At 40.7% G+C, this 19,621-nt stretch overlaps 1 protein-coding gene across 1 annotated transcript in view; it reads right to left on the bottom strand.

Moving 5' to 3' along the window:
• The window catches only part of Ccdc172 (coiled-coil domain containing 172), a 41,798-nt gene that overhangs the window by 12,941 nt on the left and 9,236 nt on the right, over window positions 1-19,621 (bottom strand). Inside the window, 4 exon segments of the mRNA XM_052172117.1 lie at window positions 2,426-2,542; window positions 3,069-3,167; window positions 13,547-13,712; window positions 15,040-15,156. Of these exon segments, the coding sequence (XP_052028077.1) occupies window positions 2,426-2,542; window positions 3,069-3,167; window positions 13,547-13,712; window positions 15,040-15,156 (499 nt within the window).

Here is a 19,621-nt window from a genome sequence, read left to right on the forward strand (position 1 = left end):
AGTCACTCAAGGCTACCAAGGCTCCCGTGTTAACTCATCCCACCCTCTTCAAATCAGAATCTTTGAAATAAATAAGCATTGTAATCTTTCTAACTAGGAATAGCACTACAGAAGGTCCCATTATATCCTTGCTATTATAAAATACTAAGTTGGTACTCTCATTAAAGATGACATTAAATCACCTGAAAAACAAACTCTAAAAAAAATATAAACCATAATACTTACAAGTTTACACACACACACACACACACACACACACACACACACACACCACATACCCCTATGTACCTATTTGCCTAAGTTTTGTTATCTAGAGTCTGATCTTTTCAAATAGAAAATTCCAGAAATAAATCTTATTGTGGAACATTATAACAACTGTTCTATTTATTATTAGTTGTTGAGTGAACACTCATAGGAATGTATGTTTATCAAACATCAGTACAGGGCTGGAGAGATGGCTCAGCAGTTAAGAGCACTCACTGCTCTCCCAGAGGTCCTGGGTTCAATTCCCAGCAACCACATAGTGATTCACAACCATTTGTAATGGGATCCAATGCCCTATTCTCATGTGTCTGAAGACAGCTACAGTGTACTCATATAAATAAAAATTTAAAAACAACAATAACAAAGCCCAGTACATAGTAGATTTGGGACTGTGGCTCTATGCAGACACTGGGGTCTTAGAATGTTCCCTCACATGTGGGGAGAGGTTGATGGTATATATGCAAAGATCCTTGTAAAAGAATTCCAAAACAAAAATTTTAGAACCAAGGGTAGTAAGAAAGGGGACTACTGCAGAGATGGACAGACATGCTGGCATGCTCTAGCAATAGGAAAATTAGAATTGTAGCAAGGGATAGTTTCCTAAATGCCCAGCCCTGACACAGAAGGCCTCGTCTGTGTCATCAGAGCTGAGGAGTGCTCTGGGCACATGGTAGCTACTAAATACCTTATCATGCATGGGACAGAACCTAAAACAAAAATGGCCTGAATTTTAAATAGAACCAAGTCTTAGAAATACTGCTGTAAACATCATATCTACCCTGAAAAGAGATCAAATCTGAGAATTTAAGAAAAATGCAGCTAGTATAGAATTCAATATGCCTTTAAACATACACATAAGGCGTTAAATCCAAATTAAAAATATAACCAGCTAAACTTTGGCCTTTGTGATGTGGTTCAATAAATCTAATGTAATTTTTCTCTCTTTGTCTAATGTAATAGCTTCTTATTCCATTAATGTAAGGTTGATCTTTTTTCCAAAATCCTAATGTTCAACACTTTTATTTTCTTTATACTTAGGGCTTTTTTAATGAAAAACACTAATAAGAGGAAAAGTATACATACCAAAAGATTTAAACTGTAAATTGATAACCATTGGTGAGTTCACCACATGAATAAGTCCTAAAATGAGAAGTGGATGAGGCGTACACACTCATGTTTCTTTTCCAAACTTCCTGCTGCTGTTTGTGAAGGAAAAAGCATTGTCTCTCAGAGTTGGGTGTTCGTATTAACTCAGGGGAGTCACCTGTGACCCAGTGACAAAGCCAGAGCTCATACTGGAAGCCTGCCTACGGCCCAGAACCGTAGACACTCTGCCATTTAACAAGTGTCAGAAACTAGGAGCAGACTGTCACTACAGAAACTCAGCCCTCATCACATGCAATGCCCAAGAGGCTGAGATTTTATGCTTATAAAACTTAATGCAAAATTAAATTGCAAATATTTTCTCATAGGCCTTACAGTGGTGGCCAGGGGCAACACACTGCTAACATGAAGCACTTGTTCAGCTTTGGTAGACATATTTCCTGGGAGATTTATGTGGAAGCCAACTCCATTGATTTCTCTGTGTATTCAGTAATGTGGTTGTCTTTTCTGTGAATCTGGAGAAGTATGGCACCTTCTCTTAAATGATGCTGGCAAAGGTGACCATGAATAATAATAAATAATCATCAACGTAAAAGACTTGAAGTTCTCCCAGCTTGCATAGATGGCAGTGTAATGTGAGACTTCAGTCAGACTTCAGTCATTATTGCGTTGCATGGAAAGGGTAAGGCACAGATGTAGCCCACACAGAAAACATTTCCACTTCTTAGGAACTAAACAAGAGGAAATGTAAAGTGTATGCACAGTGAGAAAGCAGGTTGTACTTTGCTCTAGACCGCAGACATATTAACGATGGTACAACAGCAGGAAGAGAGCCGCATTAACCCCTGCGACATACGTAAGAGTACATGAGACAGAGCAGCACTGACTCCTTACTGTCAGCTCTGCGCGGTGAGCTGGCGGGCAGCATGCTCTGGCCAGGGGAGGTTTGCCTATCAGCCAGTTTCAGAGGGCACAGAGACAGAAAGAAGGACTTTCTTCAAAGCACACTCTCAGCTTTGTACTGAATCCACTTAAACTTAACTCCATGAACAAGCACTAAACGCTGCTTACCGCGTGCACTCAGGGTCATGCTGAGGCTTCGCTCTTATTTTGATTTTTTCTGCCTCTAGATGTTTGGTGAGACAAATGGCTTCAGTCTCTTCATCTTTGAGAACTAAACAATTAGGGAAATTTTTACAATCATTGAAGAACTGAACACAGAGGTCATCTTCACTTTTGCGCTATATACCAAGCACACATAACAATTTATGAGTACCAGCTCTAGCCAGGCCCATGGCACAGGCCTGTAACCCCAGCTATGAAAAAGAAGCTACGGCAGGAGGGTTGCAAGTTCAAGGACTGTGTGGGCAACTTAAGACTTTTCTTGAAAGGCAAAACAGTAATGCACTGATGACACAGTTCGGTAGGGAGTGTCTGTGCACCTTGTGTGTGTGTGTGTGGGGGGGGGGTTCGGGTGGCTCGTGCAGCCTAAACTCAGTCCCATAACTGGAAAAACAAACAAAATAGACAAACCCGGCTCTAACACTGACCAACTCAGTTGTGAGCTTGATCCATTCCTTCCACACAACAGCAGAAGCACAGTCCACAGTGACAGCATATTCTTTAGATACTGATGCAGCACAGTCATACACACAATACTGTATTTGTCAGCAAGATAAATGGACTCATGAAGCTAGTACCTTTAAGCTTTTTCTGGAGAGTAAATAATTCTTGTAACAGTTCACTTTTTAGTTTCTGAAGTTCCTGTAACTGTCCACTGTTATCCATTGACTTCATTTCTAGAAACAAATACAGTTAGCATCACAAAGTTACCCAGGGATAAACGTAATCATGGAGGTAAACAATCTGCACACTGAAAACCATCCCTGGTAAGACATGGAAGACATAGCTAAACACAAATAAGCCCAGAATTCGTGAATCAGAATCGATATTGTTCAACTCCCCAGACTCCCAGAGCAGCACGCACATGCAGTGCCACCCCCATAAAAGTTGCTAACGACAGTCATTATTTGCAGAAATAGGAAATACAAATCTGGAAGTATAGAGAGACAAATAGAAGAAAGCATCTAGGCTTCGGTGTCTTTGATTAGATTATCATGACTAATCTTTCGTCAGTCAATAAAAATCCAGGCAGCATATGGTCAATTTTAAGTCCCAACAGGCTTCTCCTGGTCACTTCAGGAGCCATCTTTTGTAAACTAACCAGAATGCAGCAATCACCAGCATCACTAGCAAAATGAATGCAGAAATAAGCCGTTAATACCAAATAAAACATCACAACTTGCCAGAATGCTAAGAAGGTCACTTTGTAACTGATACTCAGGATGACATCCACAGAATGTCCAGACATGGCTACAAGTTCTTGCCATGCTGCTGGAGTTTCTTCTACCTAATGGCCTCTACCTACTGCCTGCTCCCCAGGGAACACTAGTGGACTTTAAGCCTGTTTCCTGGTTTTTAGTTTTCCTCTTCTGCCAAAATTTTGGGACTCTAATCATGTATTCCACAGGTCTCTGAGTTTTTAAACTCAGTTTTATTTCCACTGTTTCTGCACTCTCTGGCTTCAATACCTTCTAGGGAACTGTCCTCGTCAGATACCGTGAGTCCCCAGTGTTCCTTTCATTTTCATAAAACCTCTTTTCCTGAAATATAACTACTGTATAATCAGCCCTTTAAAGCACACACTTCAGCAGGCTGCAGCACATTACTAGGCCCTTGTCTGCTCCACTCTTTGGGAGCATTCTATAGCCCCGCTTCTGTTAGCACGGCTTAGTTTCCCCAGGTCCTCCTCCTCCTGGGCATCCATTGTTGCATGTGCTGTTTGGATTTGTCTGTCTATTCAGGGCACTGAACCAAAGAAGCACCACGGTATGCGTAATTTTGTGTCTGGGTTATTTTACACAATGCAATGATTTTAAGATCTATGCTGAACATGTATCTGTGTTTTGTTTCTTTTTTTAAATGAGCCCCTCTAAATTCTATTGTATAGATATATCTTGTTTTGGCATTCAGCAGCTGACACACTCTGGGGTTGCTGACACTTTGGGGCTACTTTGGTGCTTCTGTAAACACATTTGTACAGGCTTCTGTTTGTGCTTCCTGTTTGATTCTCTTAAATACCTACATGTAGAAGTGTGAATTCATGTTTTTAGGATGAATATTCTAAGGAATCACTTGTTTCCTGATGCAGTTGTGCCCACGACCTTTCCACTGCAGAGCATGAAGTTTTCAGTCTTTGTATCCTTGCCACACTGCTACGGGTGTGTTACACACTTGTGCTATTCCACTGCACTTCTGATTTGCACTTTTTTGATGGCTCATGGTGTTCATTTGGCCTTTCCTGGATCTTGTGGGAGTGAATCTGCTTAGATATTTTGTCCATTTAAAGTCTGGCTATTTTTCAGTATTTGTAAGAGTTGTCATATTCTGGTTCCCACTCTTATCAGATGATAAGATGATTTACATTTGATTTCTCCCATCTTGCAGGCCTTTTCCCTCTGTAGACAAGATCTTTGAAGAAGCCTAAATTATGTATGCTTTGTGCATATATCATAATAATGCCTTTACTCAAAGTTGTGTAATTATATCTATATTCTGTTTTAGGTGGTCTATGTCTATGTCTCCCATGTTTAGGCCTTTGGTTCATCACAAGTGACTTTTTGTGCACCATCAACAGATGCTCATTCACCGTTTTGCATGTGACTGCGGAGTGTTAATATTGTAAGAAACTATTCTTTCCCCCACTGAAGTATATGAACATTCTCATCACAAATCACCTGACTGTGGGTGACACTGTTTCTTGACTTTGATTACATTTAATTGATTTACATGACCATCTTGTACCTACAGAATCTTTATTACTTCTCATCTATGGAAGTAATATACCTGGGAAGTAATTCCCAGTTTATACCTGGGAAGTTTGAGTCTTTCCTCAATATCAGTGTCAGTGTGCTGTTATTTTTCAGTCATCTAGCTAATTTTGATAACATATGTTGTTGATTCTTTCTCCTTCATCTGGTAGTGTGGCCATCTCAAAAGTACTGTGTCCTAATCTATAATCACAGACCTTACAAGTTTACTTTAGTTCTTGGGTTCCCTTCAATGATGTTGTTTGTACTTTTGTCATATGTATCTTAAACTTCTACTGAACACATTCTTAAGTACTTTAGCTTTTTATATCATTGTATTTTATTTTGTACTTTATTGTATTAAATTTTCTTTTAAAATTTTAAATAATTATTTATTGTGTATGTGAGTGCTGGCCTGAATGTATGTGTATGCCTAAAGAGGTCAGAGGAGGTTATCTGATCCCCTGAATCTGGAGTTACAGACGGTTGTGAACAACATTTGTGGGTCCTGGAAACTGAACGTGGGACCTCTGCAAGAGCAGCAAGTATTCTAAACCCCTGATACCCTCTGATTATATCCTGCATGTTGTTCACCCCACAACTCTGCTGGGCTTGCTGGGCCCAGGAGCGTTTATATTTTGGCCTCCTTGGGATTTCATAGGGGAGAGGTCAGACTGTCAGCTGGGACACATACCTAAGAGAAACAGTTCTACGGACAAAAGACTCATCTGGCTCTCAGTCTCAGAGGTTTAGTCCAAGGCCTTTTGGCTCTACTCTTCCACCCAACGTGGGACAGAATACAGAGGTGGGGATGTGAGGTCAAGCAGAGCTTCCTCGTGGAAGCCAGAAAGTAGACATAAGGTAGATGAGAGCAGGCACCCTTTGAAGGCACTCCCCACGTGGCCTCTTCCTTCAACTAGATCCTAACTCTGACTGGCCCAGTCAGCCCGGAGGCCATGATCCAATCATCTCTTATAGGCAGCTGGGGGCCAGGCCTTCAGCACTCTTTACACGTGAACCATAACACAAGCCTGTTTCTTCACATACGAAATCCCTTCTTCCCCTTTCATACAAGTACCTTCTTGCTGCTTTCTTCCTGGACTTCTAGCTAGACTCTCCAGCACTGTGCTGTGTGGACACAGCTAGTGTGGACACACTTCCTTTGCTTGCAGGTGGGTAACTTTCCCTTCTTTTACTGTCAAGTCTAACATCAACTTTGAGTTCTCCTCAAATTTCCTTTAAGCTGAGGAAAATCCCTTCTAGTTTCAGCTGACTAGATGTTTTATCTGGCACTAGATCTTGCCAATTATTTTTCTATGTTTATTTTTTTTATTACCACCCATTTAGCTCTCCATGACACTCATGTCTCAGAATATTCTTACACTCACTGGGACAGGCTTCATTTTCCCTTCTAATTACATCATCTGTCATTTCTGTTTACATTTTGGCTGAGCCACTTGCCTTACTGCCCTAAGTTATAATCCGTCACTTGATAACATGTCTAGAGGCATGTCAGACATTATGTTAGCAATACTGTTGAACATGTGAGCTTTGCTTTCTTCTAAGGTTTGCTAGGGTTTGTAATGATGGGTGGGTAAGTTGCTTTGAAGTCAGGTTTATAACATTTTTAAAGGGTGAGTCTATGGGACCATCTAGTCATAGGCTATTTTTAAATGTCATTCTTTTCAGATATATTTTACTTTTTATTGTGTAAAAGTGTTTGCTGTGTGTATGTATGTACACTATATGTGAACCTGGTCCCTGACATGGTCAAATACAATACTGAATCTTCTAGAACTGGAGTTACACATGATTGTGAGGCACTGTGTAGGAATTAGAACTGTACTGAGACCTCTTCAAGAGCAACAGGTGCTCTTGACCACTGCGCCATCCAACTGTTCTTTTGTGATCACGAGTGGAAACTGTCCACACCACATTCAATCACCCTTTCACTGAGCTTGCTACTATACTACAGTACAAGTTCCTATCTTTAAACTTTGCTGCTTCTTTCTGGCACAGTATATGCACAGCATATAACAGGTTCACAAGAAAACCTGTGAAACTTAAGTCAATGGATCATAGTTGCCTTTAAATATTTGTTTCTAGCCAGGACAGCTGGCTCAGGTTAAGAACACTTGTTCTTGAAGAGGACCTTGGTTTGGTTCCCAGTGTCCACATGCAGCTCGTGACTAGGGATCTGACTCCACTTCTGCCCCCTTCAGGCTCCTGTGTGCATGTGATGCAGACGCTTAGGCATCAACACACAGAATACACTATTCTTTTAAAATATTTCTGTTCATTAAGAAAATGTCTATGAAAAGAAAATGTCAGAGCTGTCCCCTACTTCTTTCATCAATGAGAAGAGTGGAGTGAAGGGCTCACAGATGCACTCAGGATGCACATGGGCCCTCCAGCACCACACATGGTGCCTCAGCACAGTGGTCAGCACTATCTGACGATGTGCTCCCCAGTCAGCCTTGTGACCCTGATACAAGAATAATGGAGACATTTTGGATTTAAATATCTCTGAGCCAGAGAATGTGCTATTTTTAATCCCTTCTCTCTCTCTCTCTCTCTCTCTCTCTCTCTCTCTCTCTCTCTCTCTCTCTCTCTCTCTCTCTCTCTCCTCCCCTCTCCACTCCTCCTCTCCCCTTCCCCTCTCTCTAAACTAAATAATCTGAAGATTTACTCTGTATTTTATTTGCCCCTATTTGCCCCCCTTTCTCTTTTCCAGTAAAAAAAAAATAGGGGTAAGGAAATACAACAAGAATTACAAGAAGAAAGATCAGGTCTACTGCAGGGGGCCTTGGGAGGCTAAACCCAGTTTCTCCTTGATGGGTGGTTATTTTAATAATGGTCCTTAAGGGGGTCTTCCTCCCCCATTTAGGTTTGGTCATGGGAACCCTACTGACAGAAGGAAAAGCCTGCCCAGCTCTAGTCTCAGGTCAGAAGGGCGAGGAAAAGAATCTGCTCCTCTTGACCATCTTTCTATCTGGAAATGGCTACCAGAGCTCTCTCTTGAAGACTGACTATTTAAGCACAAAAGGAAACAATGGACAGCCTCCCAATAACACTCACAGAACTGAAGAATTATACCCCGTGTTTTAGGGTACGTTCTCTTCTCCATTTTCCCACTGCCTTATTTTTATTTTCTTTCTTAATTTACAGACTGAGCTACAACTCATAAGAATAATTGCTTTCAGTTTCTTCCTAGGCTTCTATCAATAACTCTGATGTTTTTTATTTTCCTGGTTAGGTTTTTGTTTGTTTGATTTTTTTTTTTTTTTTTTTTTGGTTTTTCGAGACAGGGTTTCTCTGTGTAGCCCTGGCTGTCCTGGAACTCACTCTATAGACCAGGCTGGCCTCGAACTCAGAAATCCACCTGCCTCTGCCTCCCAAGTGCTGGGATTACAGGCATGCGCCAACATGCCCGGCTTGTTTGATTGATTTTTAAACAAGGTCTCACTATACAGCACTTGCTAGCCTGAAACTTCCTGTACAGAGCAGGTTGGTCTCAAACTCAAACACACAAAGTTCTGCCTGCAGAGCTCAGCCTACTGAATACTGGAATTAACTGTTTACCACCAAGCCAGGCTAATAACTAGGTTTTATGGTTATAATTATTAAACCAAACTCAGATAAGCAAATTCATTCTCACCTTTTAGCAGAGTGTTTCCCATATATTCACTGCAAATCATTAATAGACTAACAACGAATTGATTATTAAACTATACTATGTATCTTATTTCCTATCCAGAAAAAACCCTGATTTATGACTTGAGAGATGTGAACACAGGAAATACTCTGAGCAAATGTTATGACAATTATGGAATGGTTGAGCCATCAATCTGTGAATTACCAAAAGTTTACAGAAGACAACCTTGCTGTTTCACAAATTATATATGTGTGTGTATATGTATGTATATATATATATATATATGTGTGTGTGTATGTATGTATATATATGTGTATATGTTTGTGTATACATATGTGTATGTATATATATATATAAATATATAAAATATCTATTATATATATATAAATATAAAACCAATTATTGCACATTCTTAATTACTAAGGTCCCAAACACTGGCCTAAGACCTCTCCTCTACCCTGTGGATCTTCACAAGAGAATCAGATATTGATCACTGCTGACACTGTTGCTACAACCCTCACCCAAGTACAACCTCTCTCCTGCTCACTGTATACTGTCCTGTTTGGGATTTTACTTAGGAATGCTCTAAACAGCTATCCGAATGATTTGCCTGACTGACTATCCATGTATCTACCTATCTACCTATTTAGTGTGTGTGTGTGTGTATATGTGTGTATGTGTGTGTGTGTGTGTGTGTCTATCATGTGAAGGCACACATGCCCTCAGGGACAGGAGATGTTGCATCCTGGAACTGCAATCACAGGTAGCTAGTTCCTGCATGTTTTAAACAGATTCAAGCAAGAAGATGTTTCTGGGGACTGTATGTGGAAGCAGAGAAAGGACTCTGAGTAGACAGCGGAACCACCAGGACAGTGTGGTACGGTTGCATTCTTTGTCTTTGTGCTTCTCAGGGTTTACTCTTCCATTCCTGCTTTTAATTTGTGCCACCACATTTGTTATCCCGACATGTGTGCCCCCTTGGCTTCCTCCCTTTATTCTGTAGCAATGATGAGCCACAGAGGTGCACTGCACTCTCTCTAACCCCCATGCCCACTCATCACAGCTGTTATTAGTATATTCTTCTGCTCAACTGCCTCCTTTCTGTGCCACACATCTTTCTTGGTTTACTATTATTTGTGTGTGTGAACGTGTGTTATGTATTTCAATGTATGTGTGTATGTGCATTGAAACCAAGAGAACAGCAAAATCAGGTTCATTTGTGTTAGGAAATCTGAATGTAGAAGAAGGTACTTTACCTGTAAACAGTTAATAATGATAAGAAAACTCAGTGGGAAAACCCACTTAAAATATTTTAATACTTAAAAAAAAACAGTAACAAGAAAAGTCAAGACAACTGAAACACTTCTTACATTGTGCATGCATGCTTGCATGTGTGTATGCGTGTGCAGGTGCATGCATGCTACATCATGTATGTAGTAGTCAGAAGACAACTTGTAAGAGTCGGTTCTTTACTTCCACCATGAGATCAAAGTCAGGTTCTTGGGCTTAGCTGCAAGTCTTTAAGCTGCTGAGCCATCTTGCTGCCCCATCTTTAGTTTTCTGATGGGAAGACTGAGGATTAGGAGATAGCGATTTTCCCTAAGTTCACTAATAAATTAATGTGACTCAAATTAAAATACAAGATACTTTTTAACTTTACAAAACTTAACTTTCACCTAAGAAAATGTATATAGAATAATTGATATGAAAAGCTGTAATTGATATGAAATTCAAGTTTCTTCCTTTATGTGAGTTTATTTGCATTTCTTTTTGGGATCTTTATCATATAAAATGCACCAACCTTAGATATTCTTTTATTTAAATTAACATAAGTATTAAAGTTACTTACAAACCTCCAAAAATGCTGCCTGAACTCTAAGATTTTAGTATGTTAAATTTATATTATAGCTCAATTAATGCTCTTTTTATTTCCCCTTAGTCAGTGAGTTATTTATACATATGCCATTTAATTTTCAAATGTTTAGATTTTGCAGGATACTTTTATACTTGTTAATTTTTTTTAGTTATTGACTTATGTTGAGAAAATACATTGTGTATTATTTCAGTATTCTTTTTTAACATTTATTTTTTATTAGTTATTTTATTTACATTTCAAATGTTATCCCCTTTCTTCATTTCCTCTCCAAAAACCCTCTATCCCATCCCCTCTCCTCCTGCTCACTAACCTACCCACTCCTGCTTCCCTGTCCTAGCATTCCCATACACTGAGGCATCAAGCCTTCACAGGACCAATGGCCTCTCCTCTCACTGATGTCCAACAAGGCCGTCATCTGCTACATATGTGGCTGGAGCCACTTGTCCCTCCATGTGTACTCTTTGGTTGGTGGTTTAGACTGTAGGAGCTCTGGGGGAACTGGTTGGTTCATATGTTCCTCCTATGGGTCTGCAAACCCCTTCAGCTCCTTAGGTCCTTTCTCTAGATCCTCTACTGGGGGCCCAGAAACTAAACTTTTCAATATAAAATTTGTTTTAACTTCAGTGACATTTCTTTACTAAGTTATATCACAATATAACTGTTAGCTTGCTATGGTTATTGTAAACACAAATTATTTTATTAGCTTTTTGAATACTTGTTAATTATGTGTGTGTGTGAGCACGCACACACACGTGTTCAAGCAGGTCAGAGGCATTTCAGATCCCACCGAGCCAGGCACACAGGCAACTATGATCTGCCTGGTTTGGGTGCTAGGAACAGACCTCGGGTGTTCATCAAGAATGATACATGCCCTTCCCCGCTGAGCCGCCTCTCCAGCCTCCTCCATTAGCTTTCAGACAATCTGCACCCTCAAAGTTTCTTTGCCTTTCTCCTCCGTGGCACATAGGGGAGTACCTGTGTGTCAGTCTGATCAGCTGTCTTCTAGCTGCAGTGATGGCTCACTAGCATTTACTGTTAATTGATAATACAGATGAGCAGTCTACTGTGTTGATATTTGTTTCACTGTTTTGTTCTTCCTTACATGTGTCACTCTGGCTACATCATGAGTATTCTAAGATTACCTTTGATTTGTGTGCTGCTCTAGCAATGCATCTTTGCATTTCCTTACTGGCTGCTTCAGGGATTAAAACAAACACCTGTCAGCGAAGATAAACCCACAGCCCTGCTAGGAAATCATGATCTAAAGATAAAACACACTGTATAAATTTAAACTCTTTGTTTTGATCAGAAATAAATCTACCATGATGCTTCAGAAAATCATTCAGTCAAGCCTGCTGGCCAGGTGTAGAGGGAGGAGAAATTATAATCAGAATAGAGTGTATGGGAAAAAAAAAGCATCTATTTTCAATAAAGGAGGAAAACACTTAAGAACATTGTTTCTCAGTGTTTCAGAAAAAGCCAAAATCACAAGGTCTGATCTCAGGAAGATTTGTGGCTACAAACTTTTCTCCCCAGTGGAATTAATCTCAGTAAGATTCATCTAGAGTCACAACGTCTTTAAGAGAACTATATTTCCATAAGCCCAGTGATGGTAAAAATGTCAAAGAAGCCCCTAAATGCCCAAGCTCCTACAGAACAGAAGTGAGCTCTAAAAAGTTGTCACTGCAAACACAAGGCATCTTTCACAGAAAGGAAGGGGCAGACCGGAAGAGGAAAACAGGGAGGAACTAATACTCTGCATGGTAGCCACAATGCAGCCAGAGGGTGACCAAGTCCTAACAGGCCGTGCCCAATGTCCTGTGACTACAGTTCAGAACCACTGTGGGGCAACAGCTCCATGCGTTCTGTCCTTCTGGTCTCATCGCAGCACACGACTATCTGAGAAACTGCTTCACTGTGAGTTTTTCAGATGAACAATTTCTCTAGAACGACAGGGGACTGCGATGAAGGAGTCTCAACTGGGCCTGAATCAGAGTAAGAAACTGAACTTCATGTTGGGGGTAGAGCACATGGAGCCTGGGAACAGATGGTTTGGCTGTCCCTGTTTCCATGTGCACTACAGTCCTGTCACTTGCCTAAATGGCTCCTCATTCTCTTTGGCAACTGTCTTAGTTCATTATCTTATCATAGATTGCAATAAAATGCAGACAGTCCTGATAGAACACCCTCTCCACCTCTCTAACCTTACTTCCTATTTTATACAGGGCTGATGAAAATACACAACTCACACAGCAGTCCTACCCCTAGGACACATTCCATTACAGGCTTGCGAATTTGTTTCTTATACCTTTACATTTCATATCCCTGGGACCTAGAGCAGTACCTAACACCACATAACATAGTAAACAGACAACAAACATTTATATTAGGTGAAAAGTCAAACACTCAGTTCCCAATGTACTTCTGAAGAATCTGACATTGGTCATAACAAAACCATATATTCATGAGGACAGTATACATTCATTAAGTGAAAGGCTTAACCATATAATGATAGAATTTTCCTTTTTACCCAGCTGACCTGGAAAACACGTTCATTCAAAGTGACTCTTTTTAACTGGGCCTGATAGTGCATACTTGTAAACCTCAGTACTTGATGGTCTGAGACAGGAGGATCACAAGTCTGAGGCCAGCCTGGGCTACACATTAAGTTCCAAGCCAGTTTGTGTGACATAGTAAGACCCTGTTTCAAAAACAAACAAGCAAAGACCACCTCAATTTCATGAATAACAGACAAATGAGGTGATTGTGTACTCATACCCCCTCTCAAAACATCTGCCTGGTTTTCTAAGTCAGCAATTTCCATCTTGATATTTTCTTTCATCATAGTACCTCTTTTCTTGGTTATTTCATAATTGTCATTGAAGTCTGTAATTTCCTTAATAAACTTTTCCTCTTCATCTGTGGTTTTTTTCTTTATAGCCTCCTAAAAAGCAGAAGAAATAAGTGACCAAATGTGACAGACATGGGATGGTTGCACCATCCTTACATGGTTAGAATACAATGATCTGATGTCAGCAGCCAGCGTTGTCCTCCCTGTCTCCTTCGTCACCTCAGCAACCTGTGCTGCCAAGGATGTGCTCTTAAGCTGAAGCTGTTCCACAACAACCTCCATTGAGAACTTTTATCTTTACAACTGGGAGAAATAATGAAGTAGAAATTCTGACATTTATCTTTATGCTTGTATCTGTGAATTTACTTCATAATCGTATATGCTACTTTGTCAATATAATGCACAATTAGGAGGAGGAGTAACATCAAAATGTGAAAATTACAACCTTTACTCAAAGGAACAATGGCTGCTTACAGGAAAAAGAAAAACCTGATCATTTGAAGCCAAATTATGCAATCATTTCAGAGTTAGTTCTAAATAAGCTTTTGTGTTGTGAATGAAATGTCCACAGGGCATGAAAATATGAATTTAAAAAAATCTCTAGATGGTGCAAAAATCTAATTTTCTGACAGCACCAGATACACTGGTTTCTGTATTTTTATTTTTGGCTATATTCCAACTATGTGGAATCACATTTAGAAGCTGGTCCTGTCATAAGCTGTATTTTTATTATTCTTAAGTATATTTTATATAATTCATTTCATTTCATTCTCTGTGTGTGTGTGTGTGTGTGTGTATGTCTTGGTGTGAATGTGTTTGTGGCACACATGTGAAGGTAAGGGGAAAATCTTGCAGGAGTCAGTTCTATTCTTCCACTGATGATTCCAGGGACTGAAAGGTCATGCGATTTGGCGGAAGGCACCTTTATCCACTGAGCCCTCTCACTGGCCCAAATGTATTTTCTTCAAAATGTCAACTTAGGGCTAGTCACATCTCTAAATGGCCTGTAATCATAACTACTCTAGAGATTGCTGACTTTGACTTTAGATAAAAAGATAAACAATATCTTTTCACCCATGCCCATAAATATGCCTAAAAGTACAAACTTCTTTGTTAATCGGAAGCATTAAAACTGGGTCTCAACACCTGAGTGATTAAAAGTAGTGGCATTCCTTCTCTTGGGCTCATTAATTACAGCTGCACATAGTTCCCAAGTTACATCCTTGCCAGCACAATCTTTCCAGCTTATACGCTCCTGCCAGCTTTTACCAGCCCTTACTACTTTTTGTTTGACTAGTACTGTCAGCTGATACAGATACGGATATAGATAATTTTGTCAAAAGTGAAGCTGTGCACACTAAAATGCCTTTGAAGTGGTTAGGTTAATAACTGAGATGTTTCTCTGTGGCTGAAGACTTACGCAGGCTTGGAGCAGTGTCTCCCGCTCGCCGATAATCTCACTCCGCTGTCTCTCTAACGCATTTTCATGGGTTTTCAAAAGCTCTAAGAGGAAAGATTTCTCAGAAAACTGCTGAACCTTCAAAAGGAAAATGCAGAAATTAGAATGAAGCAAATGACTACACATCTGAGGCTCAGTTAAGTGAGCAGACATGCATTTGTGTATATATGACTTCCTGCATGCACTGTTGTGACTGACTGACAGCCCTGAGCTCAGTGTCCTCACAGCCTACAGAGCGGACTCTGGGCTCCCAATGGGCACAGCTGCTTTCCTTTTCCACACACATTCAGCACAAGTGTTAGCTGAGTACTGCAGCATCTGGCCATACACACTGAAATCTATATCTGGACAGCTTGCTTCAAGGAACAGGCTTCCAATCTCGCAATTTAGAAGAAGGAATCAATCTTTGTAACCACTAAACATGGGATACTATTTCTAGCCCAGACCCAGGTTTATGATGTAACTATACATAAAGTAGATGTAAATTTGGTTAAACAGCCCAAATACATTTTGAGAACCCAATCTTTGAATTTTACCTATTTACTCAGGGGTCTCTCATTTTCAGAGGCTCTGTGGTGGGTAGCAATGTTAGCACTGGCAGGTGCTGAACGCTAAGGAAGTGAAATCCATCCCAGCCTCTTCCAAGCACTCAGCCAACCGGATCCTTACAAACAGGACCGGAGACCAACATCTCCCCCTTCCCCAATTTTTTTTTTAACTTTTGTGCCCCATTTTATTCTAAAGAACAAAATATTTCATAAGCACTGATATTAGGTATTATTTCATTTGGACTTTAAAAGCAGCTCCTTCTAAGGCACAAAGTCAGAATGAAAGGAAGAGAAACTGAAACAGTTTGTCTGCAGCATTCAGTGCTGGCCCTCATGACAAAGTGTTACCTCCAGTTTGGGGCTGTTCTCATCTCTACAGAGAAAAGAAAAATGATATAAATTCAACTTAAATTGCAGAAAGCAAGATTTATGTTAGTTATAAGAACTTCCTCAAGGTGAGAGGCAGGTTGTGAAATCTGTGTCCCAGAAGACATTGAACAGTAAAGAACCTGGGAGCAGTCTATTCCAGAGCCAAAGGGTTGGCTTCAAAGACATTTTGAAATATTGCAGCTAGTAAGTCCTAGGAATACTGGCATTTAGAAAAAAAAGCTGAAGTGAAATAGAACCATAATCTTCCATTTCCATAAGGCTGTAGCACGGCCGCCCGACCTCAGTCCTGGGTGCAGTTCCCACCAGACAGACACTGAGAGAGAAATGGAGATGAACAATTTGCACATCTAAGGTAACTCCTGAAACCCTGGGAGGACAGTGAGGGGCTTTGTGTCCCCAATGCATAATCAGGAAATGCAGTTTCCAGACTTAAACATCACGGACAAGCCAACAGGGCAGACAAGGAAAGGATCAAAACATCTCCATTTGTTTAGTGTAAGAACATGATACTTCATGGTTGTTACATAGACAAGAATAAAATAAGTCCACAAGTTCAAGATTTTATAAAGGATGTTTAATTAATTAGGGGTAAGCATGGGGTTAAAACCCAGGTCTCTCAACATCCTTCTTGCTAAGTCATGGCATTGAAATGGAAACGCTAAAGCTGCTTCTGGGTAATTCTGGCAATAGAAAGGATGTCAGCACCACTGCCCATAAAACCACTTCAGACACACAGACTCAGCAGTGCCCAGCCTTGTGACACTGTGACTCAACAGTACCCCAGGCACAGATCATGTTGGAAAATTGTACAAGTGAGTTACCAAAACCGAAAAAAATTGCAAATCAATCTCATGTTTTCACTCAGTATCCTGGGGTGAGGGACATGCAGCCTGTAGGTCACAGGCTGGTAAGCCCTGGTTTAATGTGCTAAGGCCCTTGAACTAGTGCACCCTTCAGAATTGAGATTCCTGACTTCTGTTTCTGACATTGATTCCCAGAAGACACAAGGTAGAAGGAAGAGAACCAACTGCACAAAGTTGTCCTCTGACCCGCACACACTCATATCCCCACCCACCCATGCTCACTCGCTTGTTCTTTCTCCTTCACACACACACACACACACACAGAGAGAGAGAGAGAGAGAGAGAGAGAGAGAGAGAGAGAGAGAGAGAGAGAGACTTACACAAACACACACACACCTTGTAGAAAATACTCAGGGCAACCAAGGGGAAAGAATAACAGGAAATAGGAAACGATGGAAAGCCACTGCCAGAAGGGGGCTGGGCTTCCAATATGCTGCCTCCCAGTGCTATGGTCATCAATGGGTCAGGGTACAGATGAGAGGTGACACTCAAGATGGGTGACCTGCCTCCAATCTTTAATAGAACTTAAGGGACAAGCACTTGGTTTTGCCTGGTTCTTCACCATGTGTAAATTTCATGGGAAACAACTCTTGAGGTCTCTCTCCAGGAAGATGACAATTATTCTGTTTTCTCTGTTATCCCAAAACAGCTAATAAGCCTCTGTCCTTGAAAACCAGGCCTACTGATAGGTACAATGTTAGTAGCTCTTTTAAATACAGCTGCAATGCCAATTTTGGAATTTTGATTTCTTTAAAAAACACAGAAATATTATGTTTTTGTTTTAATCCCAGCTGTAGGATATAGGACTGCTTCAGACTGTCCACAGCAGCTATGATTTGCCTTGTGCTCTAGCAGAGCTGTGATTTTGCCAGATGCAGACATTTTCTGCAACTGTGTAATGTTGGGAATTTTGAGAACTTTTTTGAGTGTATATAGATCTAGTGTCCTGAGAGATAAAGTAAAATGTTGGTAGGTTTTTGGCTGGTTGCCGTTGGTTGGGATCTGTTAAGTAGCTGTATACAAAGAAACAAGAAGAAATTAGATATTCTGACAGCAAAAATCAAACTTGCCCCAAGGAACTCAATGCTCCAATCAGCAGGAAGTAGTCTAATAATAACATCAACCCCTTTCTGATCCCTAACTTTATTCAGGGATCTTTCCTTAACTCTCCTTTTCTCTCTCTTATCTAGTGTTAGGGAATTGAAAGGTGGAAAAAAAGGTGGAGAAGGGTGGAAGAAAGAAGAACCCACAAAGTAACCAAAGTCCAGCAACATATAATGTTGAGTATACTGAGAGGATCAGTATATTACTCACAGAATTATTCACAGAGGCTACTCACACAATTCCTGTCTTGCACACTCCTGACCTCTGCTTTGTTACAAGGTAATAGCCAAAGAGGGATCTGATGGGAAAATAGTATAAAACTACAAACTGTCCTGTTTGAGAAATGATTTCCAAACATATGAAGTTTGAACTGAGACACTAACATGCCTAGGGCAGTTTGAGCCATTTAGTTTATAGTAAACAGAAACTAAAGAAATTATTGACTCTGTCTCCTAAATTGCTCCTGATTTCAAGAGACAGCATGCAATATAAAGGGGTAGGAAGTTCCTAATGGCAGGAATACAAATTTCTCTTTCTCACCTCTGTCTCTTTCCTGACTGAAAATGAAAATATTTGTATAAAGCCTTAATGCTGCTTTCTAGACTCAAATGTCCAACCTTTGTCATACAGTGTCACCGTTTTTTGTAAACTTTAGCTTACAGCAGTGCTATCTCCCTTGTTAACTCTGCCTCTTTCAGCAGTAAAGGCTTTTCTTTTGCTGATCATTTCTCTTGGACGCTGAGCTGACTGATCTGGTGCCTAGGTCTGCGCTCAGCAGAGCAGCCACCCATGGCTCTCCGCATCTTTGTTGCCTGCGTGCCTTCAGACACTTAGAAACTGAAAGTGTCCAGAGCACGCTACTTATCATCATTTGCTCAGTCCAGGACCCTCCTTGGGTAACTGATGCTGTCAAAATCAGCTCAGCCTCCAGCAAGCAGCTCTCTGCCTGTCAGATGATCTGCTGAAAGCACAAGTGTGTCTCTTCACATAAGAGACACAGGGAGACATGCAGACTTCACATGGTTAATAATAACCATCACAAAGACTAAGGAAAAGGCCCAGGGCTCTCACAACCACGACAGAACACAAGTCAAACACCAGACTGCGCCACTGAGCAAGTTGACAGCAGATATTAAGGCCTTAGCTTTGTTTTTACAGAAAAGGTCTCACTATGTAGCCTTGGCTGGCTAGGATCTGCTTATATAAACCAGGCTGGCCTCAAGTATAGAGCTCTACCTGCCTCTGCCACCCCAGTGCTGAGATTAAAGGTATATGCTACCACACCCAGCAAGCCTTAGCTTTTTAAAAAAGCAGGTACTAGTGTGTTTCTAAATCAGCTCTCCCACCATGACACGCGGTAACCCTCCTGTGGCAAGCAAGGAAGTTTCAGTACAGGCACTGTGCCAGCCTTTCAGCCTTAGCATGTCTGCACATCCACCCTTCACTAGCTTCCCACAGCCTCCTCACTCTCCCTTCCCCACCTGCTGCTTTCCTGGCCATTCTTCAAACACACCAGACATCCTCTTTCCAACATCCTCTGGGTACCAGAAAATATACTGTTTAAAATCCTGGAGAGAGATAGGCTTTCTCAAGACTGAAAGGAGTTTGGAAGCAAATACATAATTAAGGAACTAAGCA

This window comes from Apodemus sylvaticus, chromosome 1 (genome assembly GCF_947179515.1).
Source record: "Apodemus sylvaticus chromosome 1, mApoSyl1.1, whole genome shotgun sequence".
Taxonomy (NCBI): domain Eukaryota; kingdom Metazoa; phylum Chordata; class Mammalia; order Rodentia; family Muridae; genus Apodemus; species Apodemus sylvaticus.